Source organism: Apostichopus japonicus, chromosome 7 (assembly GCF_037975245.1).
Source record: "Apostichopus japonicus isolate 1M-3 chromosome 7, ASM3797524v1, whole genome shotgun sequence".
In the NCBI taxonomy this organism is placed as follows: Eukaryota; Metazoa; Echinodermata; class Holothuroidea; order Aspidochirotida; family Stichopodidae; genus Apostichopus; species Apostichopus japonicus.
In genome coordinates this window covers 129,559-150,619 of record NC_092567.1, presented here as the reverse complement: position 1 = coordinate 150,619, position 21,061 = coordinate 129,559, and the positions used below count along the sequence as shown (strand labels likewise).

At 42.2% G+C, this 21,061-nt stretch overlaps 1 protein-coding gene across 2 annotated transcripts in view; it reads left to right on the top strand.

Moving 5' to 3' along the window:
- LOC139970227 (homeodomain-interacting protein kinase 1-like) overlaps positions 1-21,061 on the top strand; it is a 73,776-nt gene that overhangs the window by 12,051 nt on the left and 40,664 nt on the right. For both annotated transcript variants that reach the window (XM_071975868.1, XM_071975866.1), the window contains exons 3-4: positions 14,238-14,361; positions 15,484-15,603. In XM_071975868.1, coding sequence (XP_071831969.1) covers positions 14,238-14,361; positions 15,484-15,603 — 244 coding nt within the window. The remainder of the gene's footprint in view (positions 1-14,237; positions 14,362-15,483; positions 15,604-21,061) is intronic.

The window sequence follows — 21,061 nt, the reverse complement described above, 5'->3', positions numbered from 1 at the left end:
AGCCTTAGAACCATCTGTTAATTCCCTGAAATTGTGACGCAGTCCTAAGATATCCATGGAATACTTTAATTATTGATGTTTTCTTCGACCACATGGTAGCCTAACACCACAATTAGTGAATGGGAAAATCTAGCCTAACCATCTGTTCATTCCCTGAAATTGTGACGCAGTTATAAGATATCCATGGAATACTTTCATTATTGCTGTTATCTTCGACCACATGACAGCCTAACACCACACTAAGTCAATGGGAAAATCTTGCCTTACCATAGATCTGTTCATTCGCTGAAATTGTGACACAGTTATAAGATATATCCATGGAATACTTTCATTATTGCTGTTATCTTCGACCACATGGTAGCCTAACACCACACTAAGTCAAGGGGAAAATCTTGCCTAACCATCGGTATGCAAAAGTCACACTTTGCGTAGGATTCGGGTAATAAATTAGGAACAGGGTTATATCGCGTCAGGTGGGTACCGGTGTACCCGGATACCCTGTGCAGACACTAGTTGTAATACACAGAGAGTCATGTCTCTTGATAGTAACCTACATGATTGCTGGATAGCTTACGTCACATCTTTTGTTCACCATAATTCTGTGTTGTGTTTTTTATTTCGGACCAAAGTCTGAATGACATGAAGCGAAAACTCTGCGGCATCTCCAATCAAGGTACAGGTACCACATTATACTTGTGTTGCACAAAATGCCAAGTAATGCGAAAACCTCATCATCCGACCACATACTTCGCTCAGTCGGCTGCGACATGTTGTACAGGAAAATATCTTTCATAATAATTATTTGCTTTGCCGGTTATCTTCAAGAAAGCAGCTCAAACATTATATTATATTATAGACAGATGGGGGCAGCTACACTGTGTACTTCTCAGCTATGCTTTACGTAATTCCTTCATTCTCACTGCATCAGTCCTTTGTACACACAACCAATTTTAGATGATACAACACAGTTTAGTATGTGATATAAGCAAGAGGTGGAAACCACAACTGATAAAAATCTATGGTAACTTTTACACCCCAAAGCAATTGTTTATTTACATTTGTCAACATTTACCCAGGTTTAGCTGTCCTAACCCCACCTCTCAGGAGGCGCTTGATCAAGCTCGGGCTCCCACACAGCAAAAGAGTGTCCGAGCAATTTGCCCTCCCCTCTATAGGTCCATCAAGAGTGAAGCAAGACCGTGTTCGTTCATGGGAATGGTCTAACAGAGTTTGGGACATTACTTAAGTTAATATTATATTAAATCTCAACACTGTGAGTGCGTCAGTGTATTAACTCTGATCATGGAGGTAAATCTGTTTTACGTCCATGCTCTGACCTGTTGCTGGAAATACCAGATTCCAGAGGATATCCACTAAGTACAGTAAGATGTGCACTGTGAAATCTTATAATGTTGACAGTACTGATAAATATAGTTGTTGGGCAGATACAGTAATCAATAGACAGGAACCATGTTGATACTGTATGTACTTGTATTAAGCAGTGTGTCCTATTGCATTACAGGCTATTCCTACATATTGTAATACAGTACTGCAGATCCAAACCTAGATCCAGGAATATACAGTATGCTTCATACCATAGAATGCTGATTAATTTGTGAATGCCCATGGTTTATGTACAGCAGTACAGGTCAATTCCTACAACACAACTTTATTCTGGTAATAACATACAATGTGTTAAATATAAAGTGCAGGTACTACAGGTATGTTGTGTGCAAGGTGTACGTAATGTGCATGCATTATGGAGGTTGGGCCCATAGAAAGTTATAGGCTAAATAGGTATCACTCATCAAGGGAAACAAGGCATAAATTGTAATGTCAAGTAGTATACATGTTGTGTACACTATACTGTACATGTACAGTGTATTGTACTGTTGTACACTATGCTGTGAGATACAGATAAATTAGTAGGTTGTGTACAGTACATACTTCTACTGTAGTCTAGCACATGAAGTTGTGTACAGTACATACTTCTACTGTAGTCTAGCACATGAAGTTGTGTACAGTACATACTTCTACTGTAGTCTACAGTAGCACATGAAGTTGTGTACAGTACATACTTCTACTGTAGTCTAGCACATGAAGTTGTGTACAGTACATACTTCTACTGTAGTCTAGCACATGAAGTTGTGTACAGTACATACTTCTACTGTAGTCTAGCACATGAAGTTGTGTACAGTACATACTTCTACTGTAGTCTAGCACATGAAGTTGTGTACAGTACATACTTCTACAGTAGTCTAGCACAGGAAGTTGTGTACAGTACATACTTCTACTGTAGTCTAGCACATGAAGTTGTGTACAGTACATACTTCTACTGTAGTCTACAGTAGCACATGAAGTTGTGTACAGTACATACTTCTACTGTAGTCTAGCACATGAAGTTGTGTACAGTACATACTTCTACTGTAGTCTAGCACATGAAGTTGTGTACAGTACATACTTCTACTGTAGTCTAGCACATGAAGTTGTGTACAGTACATACTTCTACTGTAGTCTAGCACATGAAGTTGTGTACAGTACATACTTCTACTGTAGTCTAGCACATGAAGTTGTGTACAGTACATACTTCTACTGTAGTCTAGCACATGAAGTTGTGTACAGTACATACTTCTACTGTAGTCTAGCACATGAAGTTGTGTACAGTACATACTTCTACTGTAGTCTAGCACATGAAGTTGTGTACAGTACATACTTCTACTGTAGTCTAGCACATGAAGTTGTGTACAGTACATACTTCTACTGTAGTCTAGCACATGAAGTTGTGTAAAGTACATACTTCTACTGTAGTCTAGCACATGAAGTTGTGTACAGTACATACTTCTACTGTAGTCTAGCACATGAAGTTGTGTAAAGTACATACTTCTACTGTAGTCTAGCACATGAAGTTGTGTACAGTACATACTTCTACTGTAGTCTAGCACATGAAGTTGTGTACAGTACATACTTCTACTGTAGTCTAGCACATGAAGTTGTGTACAGTACATACTTCTACTGTAGTCTAGCACATGAAGTTGTGTAAAGTACATACTTCTGTAGTCTAGCACATGAAGTTGTGTACAGTACATACTTCTATTGTAGTCTACAGTAGCACATGAAGTTGTGTACAGTACATACTTCTACTGTAGTCTAGCACATGAACCAGGGAATCATTTAGTATTCAAATTTTTGTGTTGCAGTTTGGAAGGCTCTGAACATTCCATTAGGTACAGCAATTTACTTCGCTCCTCGCTTACCTGTCTCCTCACAACCTTAGCACCTCATTCTACCGTGCCTATAAAGTCCTGGTAAATAAATAACACTGTGCGCCCTCTATGACCCCCCTTCCGGTCCCTCCTCCTTTTTTCATTCTACCATTCCAAGTGCCTACACGCATATTTTTCTTGTGGATAGTTTCCTTGGAAAATTGTCTTGGTTTTCTTCGACGATCGCCGGAAGTTTTTTAGCTTCGGATCTTTAGAAGTTTGACAGTCCTTTCCTGACCGATAAGTATCCTTTTTATCAAAAAGGGAGGGTTTTGGGGGACTGTTTTCGTAGTGCGTTTCCTCCTCGGGTTGGTTTGCGGCGGGGTTAGCAGTTCCGCGAAACTGCCTAGGTTCCCGCCCTATTCCTCCCCACGCTATAGCGTGTTGTTGTTGTTGTTTTTGTGTTTTCTTAGCTTGTTTACTAGCTTTCTTCCCCCCAATTAGTTTCTCTCGTCCCCCTTTTGGGGATTCATATTGCTCACATATATTCACTCTTTTTCGTATGTATTTCTCGCTCTCTCATTTTTGTTTCAGCTTGCATTTTCATGTTAGGCCACCCCGTAGCGTTACCTTGTTTACCGTTGCTAGGTTACGCTACGCTCCACCTAAGCCTAATTCCCTCCCTAGTTCTCCCCTCTTACGTTAAGCTTCTATTGTTGTTCATTTATCACTAAGAAGTAATCTTCCTTAATCCGGTTATTCAGCATGTCACGCAATCCATTGAAGTGCATCAACTGCTCTATGTTTCGCCCAGGCAGAGCCTGGGACGAACACGACCTTTGTCCAAAATGCAGATCCTGCACTCGACGAGACCCCTGCCTGGTGTGTATTAAGTTTACACCAGCTCAGTGGCAGGACATCGACCTGTGGCTTGAGGGCTTACGCAGCAAGCTCCAGGGAAGGCTGGACTCGATCCCGAGCGCAATCGGGGCCAACCCTTTTTAATTACGGTCGCCATGGTCGCATTGGCGACCACAATTCTCGGCTGGCGATGAGAATTTCTGGAAAAATTAATGCTAGTCGCCAGACCTATAATACTGTGGCGATCAGTTTTTGCAACTGAAAATTTCACTATGATGAATTTATATTGTCACGAAACTGTTCAAAATTTTAAAATGACAAGTTCGAGTTGCTATATTATGTAATAAAATGAAAAGAGATTTAATCTGTCTTAGAATCTTTAAAAAGTTTAACTTACAAAACTGTCGATATTATGAAACAAACTACGTTCGGCAAAGCTCCGTTTCTAGACTGCCTAACAATGAACAGCGTGCACTGTACTGTACGTACATCAGTTTACAACTGCAGTGTTTAACCTTGCCGAGCAAGTTGCAACCCCCTGTCTAACACCTGTTTCTTAACATTTTTGGCACGTTTCCAAAAAACTTTTCATGGAGTAAACTATTTTGGCTCCACTCTAGAATTAATTAGGTCAGTCAGTAAAGGATCGGTAAAGTTATGCGAAATATTATCTTAGACGCTCAAGAAAAGTAGGTAAATATCCCCGTAACATGAAGGTAAGTAAAACACACCTCAAGCCAACCGACTCCGCATGAACAAACCAATCTTTTCCCCATGATACACGAGGCACAGTCTCTACCATACAGACATAGCACGATATCATGGCCCCGATAGCTACGGTATGGCCATATTTATAAAAGTAAACCTTGCAATCCCATGTTTTAGGCCACTTGGCACGATTAATTAAAAGCTAAATATTGTTTTCATGTCCTTGTAAAGAACGTCAACTTCGCAAAATACAATTATAGTTGTGTTTTTGTTGTTACGTGAGATCCGTAACCGACGAAGTGGTTAGGCTATTTACTATACACTTAACTATGGTAGGATAATAATTTTTCCTTTTTTTTGTGGAAACTAGAAAATACTTTCTTTTTCCCCCGCTTAAAACCAGATGTGGTCTTATGGTTGATTCATAAATGGGTGTACTAGAGCCTTGTTGACATGAAATTAGTTGCATTTAGCACGATATGCCAGTTTCGCGTGAATTTTTCGAAAGTATTTTGCTCGATCTTTCGTAAAATTTGAAAGGTGTACCAACTTACTTTTCGTACACAATTGGTAATTTCTCTACTGATTTTCAGAGTTTTGTTCTCTATACAGTGAATGTTGTAAAGGACGGGTTTTAACGAAGTTCAAAAGTCAGTCAATGAAGTTGATAAACTTGATTTCTTTTCAACTTTCTTAACCATGGAATACTAGAATAACATTTACACATAAAACGGAGAAAGTGCGCGTATTGTACACATGTACAGTCTAGTGCTACTCGATGTTGAGCCTAGGCCTAGTGTTTTTTTGTACTAATATTTAGCATATCAAAGTGGCGATCACATTTTCATTCTGGGCGACCAGAATTTGGGGAAAATAAAGATCTAGTCGCCACAGGATTTTCCTCCTGGCGACCTCATTCACAGGGGAATTAAAAAGGGTTGATCGGGGCGCCGGAGGTTCCAGGAATAACGGGAGATAGAGAGGAGGAGGGAGTAGTAGAGAGAGAGGTGGAGGAGAGTGGCCAGGAGAGGGCCGAAGGAGAGAAAGAGGTAGAGAGAGAGGAAAGAGAAAGAGAAAGAATTCCCCTAACGGCCCCGGCTACGTCCGGATCAGTTACGGCCAGAGGGAAGGGCAGGAGCAAAGGCAAGGCTCCTGCCAGGAAAAGACCTCCAAAGCAGAGGCACAGCTCGGCCGGGCTGGAGACTCCGTCTCAGTCCGGGCCGCAGCTAAACAGACCCACAGAGCGCGGCCCCCCGGCCGTGGGAGGCTCGGGTCCTAAAGAGAGAGCAACCGAGGGGACGCGGAGACGGAGCCGGTCCCGTTCCAGGGAGCCGGACAGGGAGCCGGAGAGGCGGGTTCCGACGGAGATCCCGGCCCGAGAAAGTAGGGAGAGAGAGTCCTCCCGCCGACCCAGAAGGGAGAGATCGGGGTCGCATACAAGATCCCCAAGACGTAGAGAGAGGAAGAGATACTCTCCAATCTCCGACGAGTCCTCGGACTCTTCCGACGATGGATACAGAAGATCCAAGAGGAGGCGCCGGTCCCCGAGACGGCGTCAGGAAGAGGAACCAGCTTGGCTTTCCAAACTCACCGGCCTGCTACGGCCCCTGCTGGAGCAAAGGACGTCCACGGTAGCCGACGTGGCACCGGGCCCTACCAGCCCCGTATCGACCATGGCCCCGCAACCGGCCCCGGACCCGGACGCTCTGGATTGCAGAGCGTCGGTGAATCTTTCCGGCTTGGAGGACGAAGGGGAGCCCATAGATCCAGATCCTCTCGACTACGATCCTATGGAGGACAGCTTTGGTCACAATTACGAACCGGAGGAAGCACCCGTGACAGGAGGAGCCCTCCCACAGGAGCTAATAACACGGGCGGCAGACATATTCAGACGACACCTGGGGTTCGAGGAACCCGAGACGCAACCGCAGAAGGCGGGCCGGGTATCAAAATTGACGGCGACCGGCGAAGCGTCATATAAGCCCAAAACTACCATACCAGTAGACGCAACCTGTTATGACAGATTTGAGGCCATTGCCAACAAGACCAAGTGGACGGCCTTCCCGGCCAGGGCAGATAGAGCGGTCAGGGTACCTGACGAGGCATGGAAGGATCTATTCAGATGCCCAACCATTCCCCAGGAGGCCAAGGAGAGATTAAAAGCCGAACAAGGGGCCTCATCCACACACGTGTTCAAGACCCCGGACCAGAGGAAGCTAGAAGAGCTTTTGGTAGAGGTGGACATGGCAGCCCGTTCGGGCATGAAGTTCGCATCGGTACTAATGCTATCAGCCGAAGTCCTTATGCGACACCACCAACAGCTCCCTGAGGACAGCAGCCAAGTATCCAGGGACGAAGCGGGCCAGCTCCTCCTGCTGCTGGGCCCCCTCGTCAGACTCGCGTACGATCAATTTGCAAGGGTCGCTACCAGGTCCGTTAAGGCCCGTAGACAAAACATCGTCTCCGCCATCCACTGGCCTTCGACGAAGGCGAAGGACAGAATGCTGGAACTACCAATCCTCGGGGAAGACCTTTTTGCGGGCTGCTTCCAAAAGAAACTCCAGGAAGAGGTAGCCCGAAGGGAGACTCTGGCCAAATCAGAATTCCGACCCCCACCTACCCAGAGAACCAGACCCTTCCGCCCGAGGGAGAGCAGAGCACCTAGGGGAACGAGAGCAGCACCCGCCAAATCTATGAGCAGAGGAGCTCTCAGAGGCCGAAGCCGGGGGGGCAGCCTTCCGTCCAACCCGCCCCTGGGCCCCCAGAGGAGGCAGAGGCTCCACGTCGACCAGACGGGACAGTGACCGCTCCTCCAATCGACCAGCGTTCGCCGCCCAGCCCTAGGGGTGCCCACCTCACCGCGGCCATTCCGCCGGTGGGGGGGAGACTAACAAACTTCTCCCAGCAATGGGAATTTATTGGCGGGGACAAGTGGGTGTTGGACACAGTCAAACACGGGTACAAAATAGAATTCTCCTCCAGCCCACCTTTCGGGGGCGGAGGAAGGCAGACACTCACACCCACGGACCCCGTCAAACGCTTAGCCCTAGAAGGGGAAATTCTGGCCCTGCTGGCCAAGCAGGCAATTACAAGAGTTCCGGAAGAGACGGGACCACTCTTCCGGTCCTCCTTTTTTCTGACCAAAAAACGGGACGGCACCTGGCGTCCCATTCTAAACCTAAAACCCCTGAACACAAAACACATCAGACCAAAACACTTCCGTATGGAGACCTTAAACTTAATATTACCCCTACTCAGAAAGGGCATGTGGGCGGCGACCGTAGACTTACGGGACGCCTACCTGCACATCTTGATACACAAAGAACACCGACGATTCCTAGCGTTCCGGTACGCAGAACAAGACTACCAGTTCCGGGCGCTCCCATTCGGCCTAGCCACGGCTCCCAGAACCTTCACGAGAGTCGCGGGAGCAGTAGTCGCCTACCTCAGAAAAAGAGGGGTCACCCTCTACGTATATCTAGACGACTGGTTGGTAGTAGGGAACAGTCTATCGGAAGCAACCAACAACGTCCACAAAACGCTCCAGACCCTTCAAGAACTGGGCTGGATCGTGAACCAGAAGAAATCATGGCTATCACCCTCCCAGACGATCCAGTTCCTCGGGGCCATACTGGACTTCACCACCGGGGTAGCCCGACCCTCAGAAGAAAGAGTCGCGGCAGTCAAGGCGACCACACAACAGATCTTGGCACACCGGGGGTCACCAACGGGGACATGGCTCCGGGCCCTGGGACTCATGGCCAGCCTCGTCGATATAGTGAGACTTTGCAGGCTACACATGCGACCTCTGCAACTGCACCTGCTGAGGTCCGCAGACCCTACAGACCCAGACAAAACAACGCTCATCTACAGGTCAGAGGAGGTCACACAACACTTTCGATGGTGGCTCGACCCAAACAACTGGAGTTCAGGGGTACCCTTTGCGATACAGCTACCAATGACATCGATAACGACGGACGCGTCACTGTCCGGATGGGGAGCTCACTGGAGCAATCGCACAGCATGGGGGACGTGGTCCCAAACAGAAACATCTCTCCACATCAACATCCTGGAGATGATGGCGGTCAAAAGAGCCCTGGAAGCTTTCAACGACCACGTACAGGGAACGATAACCACAATCTTCACCGACAACACGACAGTGGTGGCCTACATCAATCGGCAGGGGGGCACCCGCTCAGAGAGACTGTGCCGACTCGCGTGGGAGGTGATAACAGCGGCCGAGGACTCCGGCACGATCCTAAGGGCTTCCCACATCGCAGGCAAGCTCAACGTGATGGCGGACGCCCTATCCAGGGGGCATATAGACCCCAACGAATGGTCTCTGGAACAGGAGACTTGCGACAGAATCTTTTCGATCTTCGGCAGGCCCACGATAGACCTGTTCGCAACACACAAGAACAACAAACTCCAGACCTTCTGTTCCAGACGATTCCACCCCCTGGCCTACCACACGGACGCAATGTCCCTCTCCTGGGACCACATGGATGCGTACATCTTCCCGCCGCTATGTATGATCGGACAAGTCCTCAGGAACTCCAAGGGCAGGTTCACACTAATAGCCCCGTTCTGGCCTCGCAGACCCTGGTTCGCCGAGATCCCCCAACTCCTCATGGACGCCCCAGTGAGTCTACCGGACAAGCCCCACCTACTGTCCCAGAGACAGGGAACTCTCTCCCACCCAGACATCAAGGGGTTACAATTAGTTGCCTGGAGGCTGTCCGGTCTTCCCTACGACAGAGAGGCTTTTCAGAAGCAGCTGCCGCGATGGCAGCCGACGCTAGAAGGGGAACGACCGCAGCGACTTACGATTCCCGTCTGCGGAAGTTCGACCAATGGTGCCGACCGAGACAGATACTGCTGCCTGCTGCCTCTGTGACACAGATAGCCGAGTTCCTCCTCTCACTCTTCGGAGAAGGGAAACAAGTCTCCACTATCAGGAATTACAGGTCGGCCATCGCTGCCATCCACCAGGGCTTCCCAGATGGCTCCACACTGAGCAATAACCCGTACATTGCACAACTTATCAAAGGCATGGCGAATCGTCGCCCACAGATCAGACGGCTGGCCCCCTCCTGGGGACTCTCAGCAGTGTTACATGCCCTGGCAGGACCACCATACGAACCAATGGCTAACGCCTCCCTGGCTGCCCTCACAAAAAAGACACTCTTCCTCGTCGCAGTTGCGTCAGCAAGAAGGAGGAGTTGCCTCCACGCCCTATCCACCAAGCAGAATCACATCAGATTTGAGGGCCACGGGGTGAGGATGGTTCCAGACCCGTCATTTATTGCAAAGAACCAGACCTTGACCTTCTTGCCAGGAGACATTTTCATCCCGGAAATTAAGACCATGTCATCAGTAGCCGAGGACAAACGATGGTGTCCAGTCAGGGCACTGAAGTGGTACCTGAACAAGACAGAGAAGTTAAGACAATCAACTTCTCTCTTCATCATACCACGACCACCCTACGCAGCGGCCTCCAAAGACACTCTATCCAGGTGGCTAGTAGAGATCATACGCCCGTTCACATCGGGGACCTCCCGACCAAGGGCTCACGACGTCAGAGGGGTCGCGGCCTCTACAGCCCTATTCGCCGGCATCCCGGTAGAGGACATACTCAAAGCAGCAGCGTGGAAAACTCCAACTACGTTCGTCGCCTGCTACTTGACCGACACTTTACACGCCGAAGCGGCATTTGGTAGCGTGGTGATGCGAGGTCCGGTGGGTAACAGGTCCCACCCCTCGGGCCTCCCACCATCGGGCAGTGCCACTCGGTGCTAAGGTTGTGAGGAGACAGGTAAGCGAGGAGCGAAGTAAATATTCCAAAACTTACTGGTTTGGATATTTACGAGTGACGAGCTTACCTGTCTCCATTCCCGCCTCCCTCCCCCGAGAGGGTGGTGGGACACAGCCGGACGGAGGAGCGGTCGCTCGACTTGACTCATGACTCCGAGCTTCACACCAGATAGACAGAACCACCATCCACCAGAGAGCCATCGACTATGTCTATCGGTGAGTGTACCTATGTGTTTCCGTATGCGTTTGCGTACATAGTCTTCCACTTACGTTCTCACCTAAGTTGATCTAAGGGTAACAAGTGGCGGACCGTAAATCTTTAGGCTCCTTGTTAGTGTAAGGGGTAGTTCCGCCTGCAGGGTTCAGGAGAGTGTCCCCCCTTCCCGCTGCGCCGGGGAGGGTTACACTCCCCCCTGCTAAGAAGGCGTCAGTGAATTTTTTGTTAGGGGTTCACTTTGGGAAGTAGGCTTGCACGGTAAACCGGTTTTAGTACCGAAACCGGTTTTTTCCAACCGAATTTCGGTACTATTTTTTATTTTAAGAAAACCGAAAAACCGAAAAAACCGGAAAAACCGAAATGTGAATTGCAAATACTGGAAAAAACAAAGTTTGTTGACTTTGGTTTCTCCTATTTACTGTTCTTTTTGCAATATGAAAGTAAATTGCAACAAGAGAAAGCTTTATTGTCAGCTACGATCGGCACACGCCATAAACCAGTGCTTGAGGGTGGATAGCTAGGCCTAACATTAGGCTATGCAGCCCTTATATGCGTGCATCAGTTAGGTACCTTGTAGTATTGAACTGACCTTGGTGGCCAACGTTAGTAGTTGTGAGAAGTACACACTCAAATGACGAGATGCAGTTCATATCCGACGTGTTTGTCCTCTTTTGTGTTGTTCTTATTATTTAACTTCAATTTAATAGTAGAGGATATGGAGAAAATCTTTTCAAACACATTGATCACAGTTCGTGTTCAAAAAATGAACGTTAAAACTTGAAAGGTACATTGCGCAATCCACAATACCATACGACATGTACAGTCGCAGGAGGGGGGGGGGGGCTCTGGGAGTTTAACAACTAAGATGCAACAAGTAACATTAGAACAATGAACAATCACAGGGGGGGGGCTCTGAGTTTAACAACTAAGATGCAACAAGTAACTTTAGAACAATCACGGGGGGGGGGGGGGGGCTCTGAGTTTAACAACTAAGATGCAACAAGTAACATTAGAACAATCACAGTCCATTATTCACAAGAGACACCTGGCGTCAGGCTTGAGTCAAGGAATATTAAAGGAGTAAAAATGTTGCATACATGGCTGGAAATTACAGATGTTGCTGCTGGGACAATTCTGCTTTGTACGCTAATTGATTTTATTTTATTTGTAAGTTTCCTTTAAACATTTCTTCTTATCAGTTATCAGACAAGGCGTCTCTCAGTTGGTTTTTCGTTTGCGTTGAAGAACAAATTTCCAACTTAAACGTTAACAATTTATATTCTTTGCCGACCTAATCCCCGCTTTTGCCAGGGATATTTTTCAACTTGTACTTGAAAGTGTAGACGGTAAATTCTCTTCACTCCTTGAAGAGAAATTTATTTTACCGCCAAGATACCACCCGCGAACATGGCTAGAGCCTCGTGCAATTTGGTACCTTCATTAGACCAATCATATTGTAAGGCATTTTTTTTTACGATCTCCAATTGGTCATAATGGGGTTTACGCTCGGCCCTCATCTCCGAAAATATAACATATAATATAACATTTAACATGAACGTGATATTTTTTTCTGAACACGAATTTGAACTTCGTGAAGTACAGTAAACACAAGACAAACGATACGTGTACGTGATGTTAAAACTTTAAGAAAAAATTTTACTAACACATTTCTTTTCGACATATTTACTTCAGTTTAGTTAACGTGGGTTATAAAATGACAGTCATGAAGGCAGTAACATTTCTTGAATTTATTCTTATTTTTAACAATTTACTGCGAACATACTTGAACACGCTTGAACATACTTGAACATACTTGAACATACGAACATACTTGAACATACGAACATACTTGAACACGCTGTTGGTAAAGCTTCAAAAATACGCATCTTAGCGATCGAGATTTGGATGTTTTCAATGCAATTCGGGAGGGGGAAAAAACCGGTTTTTGAGCCAGATTCGGTTTTTTTGCTAGAGAAAAACCGGTTGTAAGTTTTCACGAAACCGTGCAAGCTTATTGGGAAGTTAACTCGACGGGGGTCGTTGGGGGTGGCCAGACCTTGCCACCCCCACTCCCGTGTCCGTGAGGCCACTCTTTAGGAATGGTCTCATGAGAAAGGAGGAGGGACCGGAAGGGGGGTCCGGTCATAGAGGGCGCACAGTGTTATTTATTTACCAGGACTTTATAGGCACGGTAGAATGAGGTGCTAAGGTTGTGAGGAGACAGGTAAGCTCGTCACTCGTAAATATCCAAACCAGTAAGTTTTGGAATATATATCACTATAAATGCTACCAGCCTACCTGTGTACAAGACTTGCTAGTATCTTAGGTTCTTTGCACTTTATATAGTTTCCCCATTATTGAATTATTCCTGTGTACATGTACAGTATGAAGCAAAGAGGGAAAACACTAACAGTAAAACTTGGAAAGCAGTTTTAATTTCTTGTTATTGTTATTAAAGTAACTGCATCTGACCAAGCTCAACACCGCATCCTTAAAACAACAGTTTCATTTTTCATCCCATGTCAAAACTTTTGCCTAACCTACTGTTGTACAAGTTACAACAAGAGGTAAAGCTCACCCCAAGGTTGTCAGGGATCAAACTACTGTAAGAAACTGTCCTAGATAATTTTTTCATATAAGTGATATTACTATTTAAACCAAACAACCAGATGTAGATTGAACTATTTAAAAATGTTGTCACTTACAGTCGCTTTGTGTTCTGAATGAGTATCAGCTATGCAAAAATGCATTGGAAATTATCAATGGTTTTGGCTGCTTCATACACACTTGATTAGTCTAGATAATGAACTGCATTGTTGCTTGACTTTTGGAGTCTGTTATTAGTGAAAACTTCCCACACGTAAGCAACAGAAAATTTCTTGTACAATTGCAGTCTTTGGCTTGCAGTTGAAATCACACACTACAGGATTTGTACCAATATGCTGCAGTTGTCATAAAATATCTCTATACCCATCAATCTGAGTTCAAATATTTGCTAAAAGAGGTGGAAATTTCCATAGATAGTGCAGTCTAGCCAGCTGCTGGCAGCCTATTGAGAAACAGCATGTTGGGAGACAAGTGTAAACAGACTCTCTCCAGATTGTCCAGATTCAGTATGATTTGTGGGGAGGAAGGTATCTAATGTAATCACATTTTTGTTGAAAGAATTTCTCATTTAACTTGTGTGTAGATGTGCTAACAGCCTGCAGTGTGTGATTTATTTAAGCACGGAAACATGAATGCAAAATAATTAAATGTCATCTGCAGTACTACAGGAATTATTATCAGGGTACTGTACTTGCTGATTGGTAACATAATACCAACAATGTATGACTTCATGCATTCTTACAATAATTACACCTTTCCTAGAAGGCTTATGGAAAATACTTTTAAAACCCCTTATTTTGACTGTTGTTCATGTTTTGATTTTACAGAGCACCAGAAATTATCCTTGGGCTGCCATTCTGTGAAGCCATTGACATGTGGTCTCTTGGCTGTGTTGTTGCTGAACTATTCTTAGGTTGGCCTCTTTACCCAGGAGCATCAGAGTATGATCAGGTATAAATCACTCAGATTCTAATATCAGATGTTGTCTTTTATTTTTGATTTGATTGTGGAGAGAGGTCCCTCTTTAAATGTGTGTGAATTAAGTATTTTTTGTATACATATTGGCACTTTTGGATTTTAGCAAAACAAAATTTTGTTGCTGAAGAGAGAAACAAAAAGGTCTCTTGTTTTAGAAAGATATGAAGAAAGAAAAACACATCTAACATTAATGAGGTTTTATGCAAGAAACTGACTGGCCCAATTGTGGGTACATTGCTTGCCCCTGCTGAGATGTTAAATACTGGAATTTATTTCTTTGAAGGAGAAAAAAGGATATTGGACATTATAGGGACATTTTAAAAATCAGTTTTGGATTCTTCAACATTCTTATTACTCATGCTTTATAAGGTTACATGTTCACAACTGACCATAATTACAAAACATGCCTTTCAATTTTGCTAGTTTGCAAAGATATTATCTTTCAGTTTTTACCAAAACAAATGAATGCTTTGGTGATCAGTGATGTCACAGCTGTTGAGTTATGTTACTACAAATGACTTTTATAAGCCAATTCTGACTGATTGAGGTGATTACTGTCAGAGGCATTGAATGTAAATAATTATGCACACACCACAGAACCCAGTTTTATTATATACTGTACTTCTATTGTTCTAGACCAATTAATTACTCAGACAAATAGAGAATGCCAACCATAGAGCCTTCTTGTAACCATGGTGATCTTCATTGTTCACCTGAGGCAATGAAGCTGTCATGGTGTAAAAGTAGGGGTATGGGGCAGGTAAGATATTAACAAGGGGTATGGGGCAGGTAAGATATTAACAAGGGGTATGGGGCAGGTAAGATATTAACAAGGGGTATGGGGCAGGTAAGATATTAACAAGGGGTATGGGGCAGGTAAGATATTAACAAGGGGTATGGGGCAGGTAAGATATTAACAAGGGGTATGGGGCAGGTAAGATATTAACAAGGGGTATGGGGCAGGTAAGATATTAACAAGGGGTATGGGACAGGTATGATATTAACAAGGGGTATGGGGCAGGTAAGATATTAACAGATATCTCTGGAGGTATAGAATGTACTGATCAGAATTGGATATTTGTTTTCGTACCACAGATCCGTTATATTTCGCAAACACAAGGGCTGCCGATGGAGCATCTTTTAAATACTGCCACAAAGACGTATAGATTCTTTAAGAGGAGTGTGGAGGGAAATTACCCAGTGTGGACATTAAAGGTATGTAACTTGAAATACAGTGTAAACCTTGAGCCTTGTTCACAATTTGAAAATGCAAGGGAGATCTGATACTGCAGGGGATGGACTTCATATTGTGAAAGAATACTCACATGTAGGATCAGACCCTGATCTCACTTTTGGGGAGGGGCATGATCAAATTAGCTGTGTGTATAATTGGGAGATCCTGTGACCCAATATCTTCGGTTACTTCGCCTCTTCACTTCTGTATGAACACAGGCTGGTTCACTCTATTGCTCTTTTCATTGCAATCATTTTGTGCTTGGGGAATGCAGTTTGTATTACCTTGATCCATGTACCCTATTCTCTAATTTGCATGCCTTCTGGGACAGCTTTATTACCACCCCCCCCCCCTTCCAAGAATACAAGATCCTGATCGCCCTCAAGTTTGAACAAGCCTTATCAACTGGCTAAATAATGCTCAATAGGTATTACCTCAATACAACACTCAGAGAGAGTGTCACTTGTGTCTTAATGCTGATAAGTGACTTGCAGTGGTTGTTCAAACAATGGAAGAAGATGACTTACTAGATGCTTATGGACAATGCCTCAAAATTCTTTTTAGTAGTACGTGCCATATGGTGAATGTGACTGAAAATTTACTTTCCAAAATGCAAAATTTACTCACCACTATTTTAATAATAATAATAATAATAATAATAATAATAATAATAATAATAATAATAATAATAATAATAATTAGTCATATTTATATAGCGCATAATCAGCAAAGCTGCTCAAAGCGCTTACAAATGTAAAACCTAAAGACAAAGAGTAACAAAAACCTAAATATTAAATATATCAATTCAAGTTTAAGTTTCTATACTTGAAGTATAGTTAAATACAAAAACAGCAATTCTACTTAAGGTTAGGCTTAAAATTATATTTCTGTGCAGTATGAAATTCAACTTTTCCAACCAAAGTTATGTGATGAACAATGAGAATTCTTTCAATTTCTTCCACATGGTAGCCTAACACCACACTAAGTCAATGGGGAAATCTAGCCTAGCCATCTGTGTTATTTGCTGAAATTGTGACGCAGTTATAAGATATTCATGGAATACTTTCATCATTGATGTTATCGCCAACCACATGGTTGCCTAACACTACACTAAGTCAATGGGGTAATCTAAACTACCGCCTGTTTATTCGCTGAAATTGTGACACAGTTATAAGATATCCATGGAATACTTTCGTTATTGCTGTTATCTTGGACCAGATGGTACTGTAGCCTAACACCACACTTAGTCAATGGGAAAATAAATTAGGAACTGGGTAGTATAATGTCGGGCGAGTACTAGGGTACCCGGATACCCCGTGCAAACACTACTATCCAACTAATTAAATTGTAAGTGAGTGATTATGAGAGCAGAGAAAACTTATGTTTGATGTGGGCACAGCAAAATAAAGTCATCAATAAATAATTAAACCAGGTAATATCAGTATGTGACCATAGTCACAATAAGTTTTGAAAAGACAAATTTACAGCAACTTTATAATGATGCAGACTCACAGAACTAGATGTTCATCTTGTTGACCAAAAGGTTCTCTTGTTATGTTTTTCATTTGTTGTATATTATTATTACCTGTATGGTACAGTACACTTAACCTCTGCAAGTTATTCTGACTTCAGTCGAGGAGATTGCAAGGAACAGGATATAGTGTGTTAGATAGAACTGCTTTGATTATTAAACCAGTAACTTTCTACAAGGACTAGTTAAAAATTGTTTGAATCAATTTCCTGTAAGTTTCACTTTTAGTAAGCTTTTTGATTCTCAATAAATTGCTGGTTAACCGATGCACATTCAAGTATGGTGGACGCCATGGCATTTGTAGTACCCTGTCTGAAATTGTAATGACTTTACTGTTTTCTTTTTAATTTGAAAGGAATAGATTCATTAGATATATAATTTTGTCATGTTTGGTTACTTGCCATTGGCCAAAGCACGACTTGCTACAGTTTATTAAGCAACACGATACACACAGTAAAAAGAAAGGTTCGAGACTACTGACAATACATTATGCAAATGAGTACACACACAACAAATAACACTACCAGAACAGTTTGTGTTAACGGTCAATACTTACTATACAACATGTACAAGGCTCACAGGAAAAATACATGACGTAAAAAGTCTCAGCTGGAATCACATTGTCAGACTTCTGAAGGAAGCGTGATCATTGACTGAATGTCGGTGGAGCCATTTATTTCTTTGCTTGTTTGTAATTGTCATGGTGGTGGGAGGGGTGGGGTAGGCTGATAGTTGTACAGCTGACTACACAAACAACCTCTTTTAATCTGATCCTTTGTATTGGTTTATAAACAAGATTAAGTGGTTTGAAAACATCAAAGATCAACTGCATTTATGAACCTCAGTTTTTAAATTTACAGTATCAGTAATAGCTGTCAAGTTTTCCAAAACAGACCTACCTGTATTAAAAGGTTTACACAGGCCTATCCAAGAAATCTGAATCAAGGTTTCAGCTGTTATCGATGTATTTCTGGCATTAAGTAGAACTAAAAGAATCAGTTTAAGCTTCTCAAGATAGGAAGTCACTTAATCTGACCCTGGTTCTGAATGATGCTTTTGGGGATTGAAGTATTTACTTTCTCTATAACACAGGAAGTATTATAATACTGCTTTGCCCATTCAGGTCAGACATTTGATGCACTTAAGTCCATTAAGGTTTCAAATTAACACAATCTAAGAGCTGAATTGAATCCTTGTTGTGTTCCCTGGAAGATATTAATGGCCTGATAGATAGATTCAGTATCACAATACAATTTGATCTTCTTTGTCTGTAATTACTTGTTTTCAACATATGAGTTGGTGTGGCACATGCATACATAATATAAAAAGTTTACAAGTTCTGAAATGTGATGTATACTAGTCATGTCTGTTCACTGAATGTTGAATAATACTGATATATATGGAAATGTGATGTATACTAGTCATGTCTGTTCACTGAATGTTGAATAATACTGAAATATATGGTCAATTCCATGGTGACTCGCGTGACATTTTTACTAAAATTCCTCTCTATTTGATATCATTAAACAAATAAAGAAATTACCTGGGAGAAAAGCATTCATGATGTCAGTAAGGTATGCCTTGATGCTTACAACAGTAGACAAAATAAATTTATACATCAAGTATTCGGGGTGAAATTGGCGAAAAACTAAACGTGACTCGCGTGACAGTTACTATTAGCAAAAATCAGAATGCACACACAAATGTTCGATTTCTTATGTCTAATTAAAATATTTCCAATCACTTTTTGTAATCATACCGAAGTTGAAAAACACCTCTACCTCAATTGCTATGCAACTTTGAAAAAATGTTGTAATGCATGAAAATAACGATGAAGATGTATTGTGACTCGCGTGACAAGAAAACGTGACTCGCGTGACAAGTTCACTTTTCGGATAGTTCTAGACCAAATGCAGTAGTGAATCCAAGGTATAGATCTTGCATAGTGAAATATAACATTCATTGGTCTAGAAAGTGTCCAAAAGGTACTTCCCTTGGGAATGTCCAGATGATATTAATGTCCCCGAGTTACCTTCATGACTGCAGACAGTAGGTAATATACTGTACGGGTAGTACAGTTGTTCAGGCAATATATTTTGTCAATTAATATTTATAACAATATTTAGTCTGTTGAAGTCACTCATTTGAGAGTTATAGAAGAAAGAGATCTATAAAGGTGTGATTCAAGTTACCATTCTCATTTGTCATATTTGAATAAACCAAAAGTGTAATATTTGAGAAGATACATTCGCTCATAGGATTTTGGGAATGATTGGGCAGTTAAAACCTGAAGGTTGTCAAGTCATAGCACATGGCATTGCCAGATACAAATAAAGATTATGTTTTTGTATATTACTAAAAAATCAATGACAAGTGCTAACTTTCCAAATGTGGTGATAAAATAGGCATTATATTGGGAATAAATATTCATGATTTTAAATTCTGATATTTCAAATGACATTATCATAATTAGTTGCATTATGTGTGCCCATATTATTCAAGTTGCCTATTTAAAGGGGAATGCATATATGATATCTTTAATCAGTGATTCATTCATCAGACTATAACATCCCTGTAAATTTCACACAGTAAATAGGTAGAAACACTATCTTGATTTGACGTGACTCGCGTGACGTGACTCGCGTGACATTTGTAAAGGGTGATTTTCTGCAAAATTTGAATATCTTCTGAAAAGGAAAATTCAGTAATCCTTTTGGTATCTATGTGAAGACGTGATATTCATTATTTGGAGTAAAACTATTGTGCAGGCAAGGAGAAAAAAAACAAAAACAGTAAATTTTATGACTCACGTGGCAGTAAATCGAGGGTGTTTACTGTTTTCAATTTACCACTGTTGTCTAATGCCTTGATGTCAAAATAAAATAGAAGCTATAAAGTGAGCACTATGCTATAGCAAATATAATTAGTCCAACACACAGTTAATAGGTAGAAATACTATCTTGAATTGACGTGACTCGCGTGACGTGACTCGCGTGACATTCGTAAAGGGTGATTTTCTGCAAAATTTGAATATCTTCTGGAAAGGAAAATTCAGTAATCCTTTTGGTATCTATGTGAAGACTTGATATTCATTATTTGGAGTAAAAATATTGTGCAGGCAAGGAGAAAAAAAACAAAAACAGTAAATTTTGTGACTCGCGTGACAGTAAATGGAGGGTGTTTTCAATTCACCACTATTGTCTAATGCCTTGGTGCAGAAAAAAAATTGAAGCTATTAAGTGAGCACTATGCTATAGCAAATATAATTAGTCCAAAACACTGACAATACCTATGATTAATATGTACAAATCTGCACAAAATGAAATTTCACTGTATTTTTCATAATTTAGTTACTACAGGAACCATTTGTTATTATCGACCCCATAATCAAACAAATTATGTTTCAGGGGTGAAAAAATTATTTTTAGTAACTACAAGTATTCTATTTATTGGAAACTTATACAATTTTAATGTACAATGATTTTAAATTTTTTGGTATGATGTTGACCTTATCATGGAATTGACCATATGGTCAGTGTGTTTGAAATTATGAAACAATGCAATTTGATCTTGTTTTTGTGTCTGTTATATGATTGTGTTTGTCACAGTTTGAAAGGTCAGTTGAGATAGGTGCACAATACAGTATGTAAAATTCTGGTTTGTTAAAACATGTACAGTAATATCTTACAGTAGGTATACTACTGCTGTGGTAGTTCATATTTACAGTAAATACAATATTTACTGAACAAAAGATCTATGTTGCAATTCTTTGAAAGAAGAATGAAAACAAATGTTCTCATTTTCTCCATTTTGGGCTTCTTGTAACTTAGGAGACACGTTGGCTCAGATATTTATCTATGTTATGAAGTTGTATATATAGCTCTTTTGCTGATATATCAATATTATGG